General features: G+C 41.8%; 2 protein-coding genes across 2 annotated transcripts; one reads left to right on the top strand and one right to left on the bottom strand.

The window, feature by feature from the left end:
• Positions 1-123: 123 nt before the first annotated feature.
• On the bottom strand, positions 124-4,010 carry N7474_007074 (Nucleic acid-binding OB-fold; the record flags this gene model as incomplete). Its single annotated transcript, XM_057198484.1, has 7 exons — positions 124-280; positions 467-1,722; positions 2,077-2,137; positions 2,219-3,114; positions 3,171-3,711; positions 3,761-3,851; positions 3,911-4,010. 7 exons carry the CDS (start codon positions 4,008-4,010, stop codon positions 124-126), a joined length of 3,102 nt encoding a protein of 1,033 aa, XP_057051924.1.
• A 69-nt stretch (positions 4,011-4,079) lies between these two features.
• Positions 4,080-7,035, top strand: N7474_007073 (ubiquitin-specific protease UBP14; the record flags this gene model as incomplete). The annotated part of the gene is made up of 5 exons (XM_057198483.1): positions 4,080-4,310; positions 4,650-4,790; positions 4,843-5,116; positions 5,170-6,838; positions 6,891-7,035. 5 exons carry the CDS (start codon positions 4,080-4,082, stop codon positions 7,033-7,035), a joined length of 2,460 nt encoding a protein of 819 aa, XP_057051923.1.
• Between the last annotated feature and the right edge of the window lie 8,585 nt (positions 7,036-15,620).

Here is a 15,620-nt window from a genome sequence, read left to right as displayed (position 1 = left end):
TACCTGACCATATAGCAGAATCTACATAGAAAGGCGATATGTGATGAGGCAGGTGACGAGATTGCGCCAGATCCTGGCGTCGCGAACAAAAGGCAGTAAGAAAGAATAATAGGCTAGCAGAAATCAATCCTCAAAAACAATCTTCGTGGCAGTTTTGTCCGTGTCAACGTCCTTGAAGAATGCACCGTAGGCATCATGTTGCTTCTTCTTAACAGTGGTCCCGAACTTGAGCAAGGCTTCGGGTACCTCTTGCTTGGCGGCCTTGAGGACATTGATCAACCTGTTCGCTCGTCAGTCCTCGATCGAGAGAGAAGGGGAAGTTCCAAAAAAGAGTCACTCACCCGCCAGACAGTGCCTTGTCGGTCTCGGTGAACAATGTGATCGCATGGCCTTCTGCGCCAGCACGCCCGGTTCTTCCAAACAATCAGCACAATGCGTCTACAAAGGTTGTACAAGGAAGACATACCTTCCAATCCGATGCACATAGTCCTCGACCGTGAGAGGGAAAGTCACATTGACCACCAACTTCACGGCGGGAATGTCAAGACCGCGCGCCGCTACATCGGTTGCGACGAGCACGGTGGCAGCCCCGGTTTTAAATGCATCCAGGTTTCGAAACCGCTCCCCTTGGCTCAGATCCCCGTGGATCCCTGCGACCTTAAACCCCTTGGCTTTGACGAGGCGCTCCACTCTCATGGCCTCTTTCTTGTACAGACAGAAGACCAGCACCTTCTCAGGAGAGTTGCTACCTCTCTGAAACCGATTCAGGATTTGAATCAGCCGAGTCTCCTTATCATGATGATTGACGACTTCGACCTCCTGCTTGATCCTCGTATTCGCGCGGGGGTCCGCGGAAGGATCTCCGCCGATGGTAACGGTCACTGGCGAGGACATGAAGCCTGCCGCGAGGTCCCGAACTGACCGAGGCCAGGTGGCTGTAAACATGACAGTCTGTCTCCTCGAGACAGGCATGGGCTGGATGATATCCTTGATGTCCTGCTCGAACCCTTTATCAAGCATGCGATCTGCCTCGTCCAGAACAAGGTATTTGACCTTCCCAAGACTAAGAGAGCCATCGTTCTGAAGGTCCTTTAACCGTCCAGGAGTGGCGACTACGATGGCCGCTGATTTGAGAGCTTCGCGCTGTTCATCCTTCTTCACGCCGCCGTATATACACGCCACGCCAGCTTGGGCGGACTCGGTAAACTTTACAAGCTGGTCATAAATTTGCATGGCAAGCTCACGAGTAGGAGATATGATCACCGCGGTCGGCTGGCAGGGTTTTTGGCTTCGTTTCGAGTCCGAGATTTTCTTGAGACACGGCAAACCGAATGCCAGGGTCTTGCCGCTGCCAGTCTCGGCGATACCGATCACATCACGACCGGCAAAGAGTAGGGGCCAGGTGGTAGACTGAATGGGCGTTGGCGACTTGAACGACTTCAATGGGTTGTATAGATCGCCGTCGCAGGCGGGCAGGTATTCGAACGAAGTGATTGGGCGAAGGTTAGGGGCCTCGCGCAATGGATCGGTCACTTTGATCGTATGGTCCGCATGGAACTGGTCAATCTCGGACTGTGCAATCGCACTGAGCGCCGACGTTTGTTCGTAGGATGCAGGAACCACATTTCCCTCCGGAGCGTCTTTCTTGGAAGATTTCGAATGCTTCTCCGACTTTGACTTCTTCTTGGGTCGCGAGTCCGTAGACTCGACGTTACGAGATCGCTTAGCCATGATCACCGATCAATCAAAGAGAGAAGGAGGGAGGAAATCAGTATTGGCGGCGGATGGTCTTTTTTTGGAAGGCGAGGGAAAAAAAAAAAAAAAAAAGGGAAAAAAAGGTCCGTGGTACTGCCCAATCTCACCGCTCTCACCTGGGCTACGAAGTACCTACTAGGTAGGAAACACCATAGTACAGAATAATAATGGAGAGAATCAATCATCTACGTCTCTCATCTCAGTCATGAAGCATTCACTGCCTGGTGATATCAAAAGAATACATTGCATATCAAGTCCGGGTGCAATAGCACTCCTCAAAGCAGTCAAACAGACACTCCGAAATCCACCTTCTCAATCTACTCCAGACCGTAGGAATTGATCATGTCGGCCAGGCGGGAGGCCTCTTCCGTGTAGTTGATAGCTTTGGCAGAGGAGACTTGATACCGAACACTACACACGGGTCAGTATTCCACGCTTGGTGCATCAGGGGGATTTTGCCTACCGTTGTTGTTCGCCAAAGGTGTCGATCTTGGCTCGGCATCGGAAATTCCACGTGCGACAGTTGGCTTCTTTGAAGAATTCCCCGAAAGCTGGGCTTTCCTCCTGGCGGAGTTCCATCAGATGATCTGCCGAAGTGCCCATGATCATCCTTCCCACCTCGTCAAAGCAGCTGAGAAAGAGCTGGCCGGTGTGGTCGCTCACGCTGATGGGCATGATGTAGCGATATTCGGGTCGAGGATGCGCCTTGTCGCACATCTCACAATACCACGAACCGGGATCGCGCTCAGTCACCTTCTTGTTGCAGCCTTCGGAAAGGCAAGCGGGGTAGCACCAAGTACTATCTTGCTTGATGTAGATCACGGTGGCTTTCAGCGAGAAGTAATCCACTTGGTCAGACATGCCCAGCTGTTCCTCACGGACCTGTGCAATTGTCTTGAAGTGATCAGGCCGGGCCGAGTTCGAGGCATTGGATACAGACGCATGGGAGGTGAAGTTCTCTGCTCGGCCCTGGGCATCATACCACCCTTTAAGTCGGTGGGCTTCCTCAATGTCCGGGTCCACGGTCATGGACCCCGAACTCAGCAGGCTGAGGCTCCTTCCTCCAAAATCGGAGACTTTGACACCTTTGAAGGCAACGACAGACTCAGGCGGCGTGCTGAAATTGTTTGCCGTTGCACCCCATACCGTCAAACGAACAGAGAAGCCCGTGTTGTCCACCAGGGTCAGCTCGCGCTTGTCGTAGGGTTTTTTGGTCGACTTGGACGTGATCTGGGTCGTCTCCGCAACATCTTTCAAGACTCCGATGACATCCGTGGTCGTATCCTTTTCAACGGATTGAAGATCGCCGATCGTGGTGAAGTTAAACCGGATCTGCGGAACATCGTTCTGCTCCTCTGCCTAAGGTAAACGGTTAGTAACATATCACCGAGTCCTGTAACAGGGATGAGTCTTACCTTCTCAACAATGGTGTCTCTCTCGAAGGTGAGTTCATAGTCATTGTTGAGGTTGGTGAACTGCTTCTTGGCAATCTGCACACGGCAGGGGCTGGAAATGTAATACACGCTGCCTTCCTGGAAGAGATCGAACAGCATATCACACTGGTCGTTGAAACCAGTCGCGCGTATTTCACCGCTGTCATCCAGGAGATTGACACTGAACAGCTTACCCTCACCGTTCTTGTTGTGCCATGTTTTGATATTTGATTTGCTCGTGCAACGAGCCTTGATCGTCCATTTATTTGAGTATGGGGAAATGGCTTCGATGGGATAGATGGTTGCGTGGGCTGATGCGGACGGGCCTCGCATAGGCTGCTCTCGAACCGTTGGCTGTGCTTGCGCGCCTGAAATGCGGGAGCCATAAAACCCATTCGTGGAAATGGTGGTCGGCTGGGCCTTCGCCTCCTCCTCCGCCTTGGTCTCGAGAGGCTTGGGATCTCCAATCTTCTCCATCTCGCCTAGTTCCTTGAGGACCTCGAAGTCCAAAACAATGAGGATTCTGCACGGTATGAGTGTGATGGGTAGTGATTCAGTGGGGTAACACTGACCTCTTGCCTTTGACCTGATTGGACTGGAATTGTTTGAGTCGGACAAAGCATCCCTTACGAAGGGTTCCATCCGCCACGAGGGGATTCACTTCTGTTCGTACTGTTAACACAATCAATCCAACTTTACGCCAGCCAGGTCTCTTGACATACGGGTGGCAAGCATGGTCTGGATGTAGTTCGCAATGTCGCTAAAGACGGCCCTGTAGCGCTCCTGGTTTTGCTGGGGGGCAACGGCTTGACCTGGACACATTGGACAATCGGCTCATGAACCTGAGGCTGGGATTCGTCGAAAATCGCGCTGGGTGCAAGTGGTCAGCCGATGGCTCTTCTCGATGTTGATTTTGGGGGGGAGACCAACGCCAGAGCACCCACGGTGATGTGGGACGCGGCGTCTGAAGCCATGATGGAGATGGGGATTGGGATGGAGTCCTGGGAAGAGCTGAACCGTCAAGACCCGCAGACGACGACAAGAGATGAAGGGGACGGGGAGAGAAGAACGGGTGGGAGAGAAAACAGCACGACGCGTGTGGCGCGTAAAGTGCTGACTGAGGTGATTGCCTGAGGCCGAGCTAGCCCGTCATTCCCCCACCACTGACTGCCTGGTAACCAAACTGTTGTTGCTCCTTCCTTCTCTTTCACCTACCACCCCCACCACCCCGAAGAATCATCGAACATGGCCGCGTGTTCCCATGCTGGCGCTGCCGGTTCGCAAACCTTTTCCATTCAATCTTTCCAGTCAGCCCCATTCACTGACTTGCTGGCCAGATCTAAATCCACCGGGGCCTTCCCAGGCAGTGTATCGAGAGGACTGTACCCAATGTTTCGACTCCATTGTACGTTCCCCTGTGCGCTCTGCCTGCTGTATCGGTCTGACCTGCATATTCCCAAGGATGACGAGTCCGGTTTGAATGTGTGTCTCCATTGTTTCAATGGTGGGTGCGCCGGGGATAGGGACCATGCTCTTCTTCATTACCAACGTTCGGGTCACGCTCTGGCACTCAACATCCGAAGAACACCCAAGAAAGTCAAGGTAAAGCAACCGTGCGAGTCGAGGGCGATCATTGACATGCCTACCTTCACAGCGGGATGAGCCACCACCCAAGATCTCGAAGCTTGCGATCGCCGCGGAGACGGAGGAGGATCGATATGACATCGCGACATCTGTAGTGTGCTATTCGTGCCCCCAGAAAGACGTCGATAAGACGGGCGGGAAGCTCCCCGTCGTGATTGAGGGAATCATGAACGCGATGACTTTCTCGAAGAGAGAAGAGGTCAAGGCTTGGGAGCAAGAGTTTGTGCCTTGTGAACACACTCTTTGCCTGGTCCAACAAGACATCGAGGATCCGGACGCCAAAGGTATCACTAGCTGTCATATCAGCATGGAGACAGTGACTAACATCCGTATGCAGATTCCAGTCATTGCTCGGCGTGCGATTTAGCAGAAAACCTCTGGCTGTGTCTCGAATGTGGAAACGTAGGCTGTGGCCGAAGCCAGTTTGGTGGCAGCCAGGGCAACTCACATGCTCTTTCCCATGCAGACGCGACTCATCATGCCGTTGCTGTCAAACTCGGATCGATCACTGCAGAAGGCTCGGCTGATATCTTTTGCTATCAGTGCAACGAGGAGAGGATTGACCCAGAACTCGCAGCGCATCTTGCACATTGGGGAATCTATCTAGCAGGCCGGGAGAAAACCGAGAAAAGCCTCATGGAAATGCAAGTGGAACACAACTTACAGTGGGAGTTTTCTATGACCACTGACGACGGCCGCGAGCTCACCCCAGTCTTTGGGCCTGGTTTTACGGGACTGTCCAATCTCGGGAATAGCTGTTATTTGTCCAGTGTCATGCAATGCGTGCTGTCAGTTCCAGGATTCCAGGAGCGATACTACCGCCCCGCTGAGGAACCACCTGTCAGTCAAACCCCGGCACAGGACCTAGAAACCCAAATGAGGAAACTCGCGGACGGAATTCTTTCGGGTCGGTACTCTTATCCCGATTCGCGTGTTGTTGCGTCTCCAGATTCGCCTGAAGTTCCTCACCAGAAAGGCTTAGCTCCAACCATGTTCAAGTACCTCGTTGGCCAGGGTCATGAAGAATTTGCCACCATGAGGCAGCAGGATGCGTTTGAATTTCTTCTCCATTTATTCAAGGCGGTCAGCATGTCCAAACATCCTGCTGGCCTCGTCAATCCAGTGCAGCATTTTCGCTTCGAGGTGGAACAACGGCTTCAATGTTTGGCGTGCAAGAAGGTCCGATACAAAGTCGATGAACAAGACAACATCTCTATTGCGGTGCCCGCGCGTCGTATTTCTCCTTCCAATGAAACGAGCCAGTTCGAGTCGGTGACCTTGGCTGAGTGTCTCAAGATCTTCACCGCAGAAGAGGTCGTTGAGCTCAGCTGCCCGGGATGTGGTAGTCGAGATGGGTTTTCCAAACGATCTTCCTTCAAAACGCTGCCGCAAGAACTGGCAATCAACGCTCGTCGCTTTGAGCTGGTTAATTGGGTTCCCACTAAACTAGATATTCCTGTTCTAGTGGATGATGAGCCGTTGGATTTTGGACCCTACCTTGCAGGTGGGCGTGATGCGGGTGAGGAGTTGTTGCCGGAGGTCAAGGAACCGGCAGCATTTGTCCCCGATTCCGCTATTCTTGATCAACTCCTGGCTATGGGGTTCCCTTCTGTGAGGTGCGAGAAGGCTCTGTACGCGACTGGCAATTGTGATGCCGAGGCTGCGATGAATTGGCTCTTTGCGCATATGGAGGATCCGGACATCGACGAACCGCAGGCCCTGGGCAACCCATCATCCGAGGCTGAGCCAGATATGGCAAAAATTGCCCAGTTGGGGGAAATGGGCATTGAGGCACCCCATGCTCGAAAGGCATTGGCAGCCACGGATGGCGATGTCAACAGGGCACTGGACTGGGTTTTCAGTCATCCCGACGAAGCGCTGGAAGACGACCTTGAGGGTGGTGGTGGTGATGACTCTCATCATGTCACGACTGGGTATGATACTACACCAGCCCGCTATCGGTTGCAGTCTATCGTATGCCACAAGGGGACATCTGTTCATGCAGGGTGAGTTTCCCTGTACCTGCTTTTTCCCTTCAGTCTATGCTAACATGAACAGGCATTACGTGGCCTTCATTCGTAAATCATTACCAGGTCAAAGCGAGCTTTCGTGGGTATTGTTTAATGACGAAAAGGTCGTGAAGTACGAGGGCATAGACGACATGAAGACAACTGCCTATATGTATTTCTTCACTCGAGTCTAAGATATTGTGGGGAATCCTTTGTGCTCCTATGGGACTTCGGATTTGGCATAGTTCTTTGGGAAGATATGCATTAACCGGTATTAATGATTATTCTACATGTAGAGGGCTGGGCCGATAGCAGATCACAATGCAGGTGATGTCTTGAGGACAAATAACAGAAAAATATAAATAGCTGGCTTTACTGGTGTGTTTCTAGTTCTGGAGAGCCTGTCCCAAACGTTCGCCTTGTGGGGGCTTTCCTATGACTAGACCTTGGTTTTCTACGTCTGGTAGTTAATGCCATCTCTTTGGGATATATTCCAGGGAATAAACGTACTGCTGTACGCTTGCACTGCAGGTGTACTAGCAAAAGAAAGGCAAACGGGCCTATTTAAGCGTGAGTGTCTAAGGCCAAGTGCGCATAGAATACTCATCGATGTATTTGCGACAAGGATGAAATAGATATATGGAAAGAGCCATAGATTTTTCGTCAATCCTTGGTGCGCTCCACCTGAACAGTACTAGTCACTAATTCCTTCGTTCAAATCTGGCTATCATTGAATCGAATAAGATGGAAGCTTAAGGTGGTGTGAGGAGTGTGCGTGTGTATGTGCACTCACGCCGCGCAACTAGACGTATACCACGCCCGCTTTCAATACCGCCTGAAAGCTGTCGAATTCTTGGAGATCTTATAGTTAGCAACGGCTAATAGTTTTAAACATAGGTAAGATACCATTCCTAACCTATTATAGTACAACTGATTAATATACTATTGTTCCTCAGTTCGATCTACTAGCTATACAGGATATCTCGGCGTGGGGTACAATCCAATTCCTCCTACTCCTAACGTTTAATCACTATAGTACTCAACGTAGTCGGTAAGCGAGTGAGTCAACCCAAAACACCATAGTAAACGCGATATTTTACTTAATATCTCAACAGCAATAACTTAATCTACGATTTAGTTATGCCATAGTATCATCCAGGGCATAACTAGCCTATATGGATTTTGAAGAAATCCTGGGGTCTATAAGGGTTGAAATATATATATCCAACACGCGGTCTCGGTGTGTCTTTTTGTAACGCAGTTAAATAATTATTTAATCTCAATTTAAGCTAGTCTATACTATTAGTTACGCTCCTAAATAACATTATACCAATAATCAAATAAAACCAATTGTTGTTGAATCACCAAGTTGTAAAAATATCGCATTTACTGTGGTGTTTTGGGTGGCCCACTGGCTTACATGGCCCACTCGCTTACCGATTACGTTAGCCCAAGAGCTTAGATTACTAAGTGCTAGCTAGAGAACTTTAACTAGTTTATTATAAATTATCCTACTACTAAACTATAGTGGGTCCCAATTATTACTACTAAATTAGAAGAAATCAACTATGTTACGATATTAATAAAAGGAAAAATTCTTTAAAAAAGAAAACATCTATATAGTATTACTCTATAAATACCCTCTGTGTCAGGCAGGCATGATTATTATATTGTGTGTATAAACAGTGATGAAAAGGAGAAGGAGTAAAAGATACCACTAATATAGTAGCTTAATAATACTATTACCTCAAGAGAAAGAGACTAAGTTTATAGATATTACCTAGTTTATACTCCTATATAACCCCTAGAAGTATAAAGAGTAACCCTTTAATTCCCACAATCTATTTAAGGGAGCCAGTTCTATCTAAGTATAAGAGTAATAGGATTGAGATCCTTACCATAGTTAGCTATTTAAATTATCTTTAGAGATAGTACAAACATAACAGGGAAAATAGGCTAAACTATTAATTAATAAACTATTTAAATTGACCAAAATTATTATAGATAAAGTAAAGGCCTTAAAAAATACCGAATCTTTAGAATCTAATAACATAAGAAGGAAATACTTACCAGTAATGTAAGACTGGCGACTTAAGACCCTACTAAGATAGTATAAGAAGGGAGGGTAATAATTAAACTATACTACTTTAAATATTAAAGTAAGGTTTTATTTAAAAAGAGACTCATTCTCTCGGCTGTCGGGCAGGCCTGGCAGCACTCCCGCATAACGGCAGTATCTAAAGCAAGCTACATCGGGCCAATGAATTATTGATTGATTGATTGATTTGAATAATAAACTAGACATAATAGTATGATTATTTGTACACTACTAGCTTAACTAAAGGAATATAAAGTAGAACCAATAAGGTTATAAAACGTAGAATAAAGTTAAGGAGCTACAGTAAATATCATAGACCCTATTACAATTCATATTAACTTTTTTGTAACTTCAATAACCAACCTATTTACTCATGATTAGAAGATTAGACGATTATTCCTAGGTTGTACTATAAACTAGCTTAACCCTTGATCTAGTAAATTCCATTTGTGCTATTTGTACGGTCTTTAATGATTATATTATAAGGACTTACTTTACGGATACTTTTCTTATAATCTCTTTGCTAAGGATACGCTAATAGATATCATGCCTCTTTAGGTAGTTAGTTATCTAGATGGTAAAGCGAACTAGCCGCTCATAGTGCGGTTTAACTGCTGGTACAATAATAACACTAAAAACATATAAAGAAATACCTTATTTATTAGGGTACCATAGCTCTTAGGTACAGATTCCTATAGTAATCTTATTTTATAACTAATTCTATCCTAGGTACAGACTATAGCGAATATTTTATTATAATATTAGTGCTAATAATCTATAATAGTAATTATATTAATATGATTTTAGTCATTATTAACTGATTGATAAAATAGTCGCGCTTCTTCTCTGTTCTAAGTGTAATTACTACTACTAGGCCTACTAAACTTCTGTAACAAGGTCAAGCTTACATACGGCCCTCTAAATAGTATTATGTCCAACAAGGGTTTACTTCTTACCTGATTTTAGAACTATACGGTCACATATATTAAAAATCAAGCTATTAATAGCTAAACAGAGTATATAAACACTAGACATTAGAATAATGTCTTAAGTTCTATAGATATAGAATGATAAACCTAGCTAAAACTCCTTCATTTAGAGCTAAATATACGTATATAATAATTCCATAGACGTAACTATAAATTCTATTTTCTTATAGGCTATCTACTAGACTTTCACATTTTAAACTAAGGTTAGTTTCATACTAAAAGGCGGGGTCTTAAATGCAAAGAATACATATTAAAAATTTAAAAATCTTCAAAAGGAAAAAGAGAAATACTAGTAAAACACTATCAATTATAGACGAAAAAAATATAAACAATATACACCCTCATCATTCGAATACAAGGACTTTATTAGAATATTAACTTAAAATCTTAAACATAAATTTCAGTACTAATTTCTTACTAGGTATTTTCAAAGTCCCTACAGTAGTTAGATCTAATTACCACGTCTTAGCGTCCTTTAAAGATATAGCTCATCTAGATTACCGATATAGAAATATAGAAATATTAATAGAAAGTTCACATGAAAATTAAGACGTCTATAGGGAAGAACTTCTCTTGTCCCACCACTATCATCCAAGACGAACTAGACCTACTATAGAGGTTTCCTATAGCTATATTATAAACCCCTATTGAGAATACCTTCACTAATATACGTCTAAGGTAACTAGCGCTACTAAGTTATAGATAAGGGACTACTAACTTATACCATTTTATTATAGCAAGATAGCCATAGTACCCTTAGTTTCTTCTATATATCCTACATTTTATGCTACTATAACTTAATGTAAGGAAGTTAAGAAAAGAACGTTACATATAAACTATTTTCTATTAAGTATAAGTATAATAGCCTAAGTTCTAATGGCTATAGAGGATATTATTTAAAAGGCTTTCCTATTTATTTCTTTTCTAGTATATGTTAGCGCTATTTTAGGTGCTAATAATACTATTAGATTAACTAAATAATACTAGTCGATTAATCTAAGCGTATGAAGCCTAGATATAACGGTTTAGGATTATAAGAACGATCTAGAGCTAGTATAGTCTAATATAGTTATCAACATCCATTTAGGAGAGTCCCAAATTTTATAGTATTTTTAATATGATAGTAAAAGCTACAATTCAACTAAATCTAAGCATAGTAAAGGTATAAAATGTCCTTATACCACAATGGTTTTATTACCGATTTAATTTATAATATACTATCTAATCTACTAGGCTATGATTAAATAGCGTAAGTAATAGATAGTTATTCTATACCCTTGTCTAGTAGGATTTATCGTTCGATAATAAAATAAAAGGTACAAAGTCTAAAGACATATTATGAGCTTAAGCATAGAAGAGTATATTAAGGGTAATACAGCGAAAATAAAAATAGAATAAGTTAATAAAATGCCTTCCATTTTCAAGTCTTTAGTTACTCTATAGATTATATTAGCTCGCTTATGGTACTAAGCTATACTAGTTCAGTACTAAATTTGCGATCATTCTCTGTTTATTTATATTTCTGTATCTCCTTCCTATGGGCTAAAGTATTTATATTACAATGCATCTAGTCTATCTAATTTTACTAGTTATTGATATTATTAGTCCTATATCTAAGGTTATTCACTACATGAGGTGTCGTAATCATTATAGATTAGATTTATTTTAAGCTATTCAGGATTGATAACATATGCTATCACATTTTACGTATGTAATTTACACCTTTGTTTCATCAAAACGAACGAAAAATAGTTAGATCCTAACTCAGGTATGAATTGATATGTCTTGATTTCTACTGAATCGCTCCTATCTTAGTACCTCCACTACTACACCGCTATCCTTTAGAATACCATTCCTCACCTAACTAATAGGTGTCATACTGCAACAAATAGTTCTTTTATGATTAGAGGGAAGCAGCAGCCCCCCTCCTCCGGGCGGCCTAGGGATTTCGTTCATCATGGCTATATTACATAATATAGATCTAAGCGCCTAAATTATATATCTTTGATCCTACTGGCTAAAAATCCACATATATTGTTCGAGTAGTGAGAATTCACCTGCTCACTAACTAGTACTAACCTGACATCAAAATTTATCTAGACGATCAAGTACCTAGGTTCCCTTATTGTCCCTTGATTTAGCTTATGCTCATTGCAACTTAACTACAGAGAGGCCTATCATAGCCCCTAATATAGTGAATCGTAGATATCTTTAGCCCTATTATTATTATCCCACTCTTCTATATTAGAAAGGCCCTATATATATGAGAGATCTCTTATTAATAGTTTAAGATTTAGAAAATTGTCTATTTGGTTAATTTATTCGCTATCCCTATTTCTTCTCACTAGGGATTTCAAGTCGTAATTACGCCCTAAGTAGGCACTATACTCTATTATAGGCTAGTTCTGTCGTAATTGAAGATACCATACGGCTAAAGGAGAGCTATAATTCAACATATGAGTTCTATTTAGGCAGGTACAAGCTTAGTACTACTATATTCGCCAGATTTAGTTTAGAAAATAATGGCATAGCGGCTTTAAATGCGACTAAGCTAACTATACCAAAGCTAGACAAACTTTATATAGACATGGCGTTTGCTAGCAGGTGACCAGCACCCCGCGTCCCCATAGCTACTCATAGAAGCATTTGGCCTTTACATAGTACATCGCTAGCTATAATAGTTGATCGCTTGCTTTTCGAGCTATATCTGTAGATATAGCACCACCGCGAGATCTAGCCTACGCTCTACATAGTGATGCTTGGTAGACAATTGCCTAGTAATCGCATTATTAACCTAATTGATTTAGGGCCTAGAATTCCAGTCACAGAAGAACCAGCAATCTTTTGATTAGTCAACTCAAACCACTCAATAAAGGCTCGTTTCTTCGCTATATGATAGATACATGGAGGCCAGATATAGAAATAATGACAACCGATTTAGAAGGATTAGACATTATGTTAGGACAGAATTCTAGCTCCTACCCTATTCGAATTGAATTAATTAATTTAATGTGTGGAAGCGTAGGAAGCTTTCGTAAATCATAAATTAATGTCGTAATCATGGGAAAGACTTAATTTTGGTACTTGAAGGCTTCGTTAAAGTGCGGGATTAATAAAATCTAGGCTCGTTGATCAGGAGATTTACCATAATCTAATGTAAGATTTCTAAAATAAGAGCCAATTCTTTAATATAACCTTATCAAGACATATTATAGTAGTCTATATAGGTAGATACTTAAACTTCTATCCTTTTTAGACAAAAGAAATAAGTATAATTGAAGATATATAGACCTATTTAGTTAAAATGTTCTTATCAATATATTATTAGAGGGCTATAAGTTCTATCTCGGAAAGAGGGTTATGATTAAACTGTAAGATTAACTTGTATTTTTTTATTAAACATCTTAGTCCTTTAATCTATATCCTTTCTTAAGGGTATAATCTTTGAATTAACTATTCTAATAACAAAACATTGGCAAATCATAGCTTTAGGGATAATTTATTTATAATACTCGGATTAATTAGGTATTTTCTTTTATGTGGAAGCTATCTAAGACACCTTTGAGCATTTTAATAATAGCGAAGATATAGGTCTCATTTTAATATATCCCCTTCTTAAATAGTAGGGTTTTGGGATAGATCGTATGGTATCCTTAAACTCCTATATGTAAATCTATAGTAATTGGTGGATAGAATAGTCATGCAAAATTATTATAGAGAGGACTAAACTTTCCAATTAAACATCTTGATAGCTATTTATTCTTAGACTAGAATAAGTGTATAGGTCGACTTCTTATAAGTATCAATTAAAGTATGCTTAAGACAGGATTGATTTAGTATCTTATTAATAATTAATATAGGGTTGTCTCCTAAAACCTCTATGAATTAGTATAGTTTTCAATAGGTACTAATGCTATTTCAGCCACTATTAGAGACATCATAATAAAAATTGAATAAGGCCCTAAAATAGTATTCTTCCTCAGAGGGTAAGATAGGCTGACATATTTTATAAGCGAGCTGATCTCGCTAATACACTACTGTAAATGCGATAATTTATAACTTAATATCTTAGAACTATAGCTTAATATGCGGCCGTACAAAACCTAGAACTATAGGCGCAATGTTGAGTATATTTGTGTAATGTCTAGAAATTTCTTTGACTTAATAGTGATTTCTAAATATGTTCACTCCGTCTTAGAGTATTCCTAGTAATAATATATATTTTTAATCTAAACCTTAGTTAAATGATCCAGCTATTCTTATAGTAAGAAATAATATCCTACTAAAAATGAAGTATATTCAACTTATGTTGGTTAATATACTCAGATATAAATTCGAGTTTGCTCTATTGTTTTGGCGTGGTCGGGACACTTCTGGAATACATTGTTTAGTCGTTAATTATCGAGCCTATAAGGCCTATGGAGAGATAGTATCTAACTAGCTTATTAAAGGATCCTAACTCCGATATATAGCATAGTAGCTTTAATAGGAGATTTACGCGTCGTATGCTAGTAATTAGATAAAAAAAGTCAAAGCGTATTACTTAATAAGAAGGATTTACGGCTTCTAAGGGTAGGGAGGTATCTAAACTAGGTAGAGCTCTAACTACTCTATATACAAATAGCTTCGTTAGCTTCATAGCTAGTTAGAAGCGCCTCCCTATAATATATCAACTATAACTAAGTCAGATATAACAAAAAGTGCTACCTTAATGGGTAAATTTTGAAATTAGTAGCGCTAGTAGCCTTAATAAATCTATTTAATAATTAAAATTTAGATATTTAGCTAGCCCGCTAGTGAATTAATTCTATTAGACTTGATATTCGTGTCAAAGTTCTTTCTTTCCTTATATTTAATTCTGTACCTCTCTCCTATAGGTAGTCCATATAATAGCGACGGCAAAAGGCTCAAAAGTATAATTAATGAGTAGGTCCTAAAGGTATGTAGCGAATAGCTAAATAAGCTTACATCTAGTAGGGGGTATACAACAAGGGCGTTACCCTAGTACTTAAACCACTAAAGGTCACATAGAAATAGGTAATGCTAGAGCTACTACTTCTAATGGCCTTCTCCTGGAACTACTAGAAGTAGAAGCCTCTAGTAGTATTAGATATAGGTACCTAGATGGCGTAGGAGGCTATATATTTGGCGCCTAGTAGCAAGACCCTAAAGGGCGATACTATCTCTAACTCTCTATTATAGTAATGCTATAGGAAAATAGGTAACTATAACTACTAGCTATAATATGTTGATTTAATCTAGTGATGTGTCCCTTAATTTTAGCGCATATCTTACTTGTATCAGTATTTTCGATGTTTAATCAATAACTATAGGTTATTTTAGGAGCGATATAAGGAGAAATCTAAGGAAAGCTAAATGTTAAACTTTGTAGTCTAATGTAAACTTGAACTAGGGTAATCGCCTATTAAAATCATATCTAATTTAGGCGTCCCTTATAATATAATCTAACTAGAAGGGGGCGTAGTTCTCGATAGATCTGGTCGACTGTCAACGCACTCTTTCTTACCTGCCGCACGCTAGATTCTCTAGTAGCCTATATACTTTTATTACTCTTTATTCTATAGGAAAATTGCTCCACTCCCTCTATCTACTATATACGCGGTCGATCCTAATAACGTATAGACGCTTGAGCTCGCCCTTATGCTAGCCGCCCTAAAATTTCTACCTACCA

This window comes from Penicillium riverlandense (genome assembly GCF_028828495.1).
Source record: "Penicillium riverlandense strain IBT 135883 chromosome Unknown utg000006l_segment0_segment0, whole genome shotgun sequence".
Lineage (NCBI taxonomy): Eukaryota > Fungi > Ascomycota > Eurotiomycetes > Eurotiales > Aspergillaceae > Penicillium > Penicillium riverlandense.
Note: the sequence above shows the minus strand (reverse complement) of the source record. Positions and strands in the feature narration are given on the sequence as shown.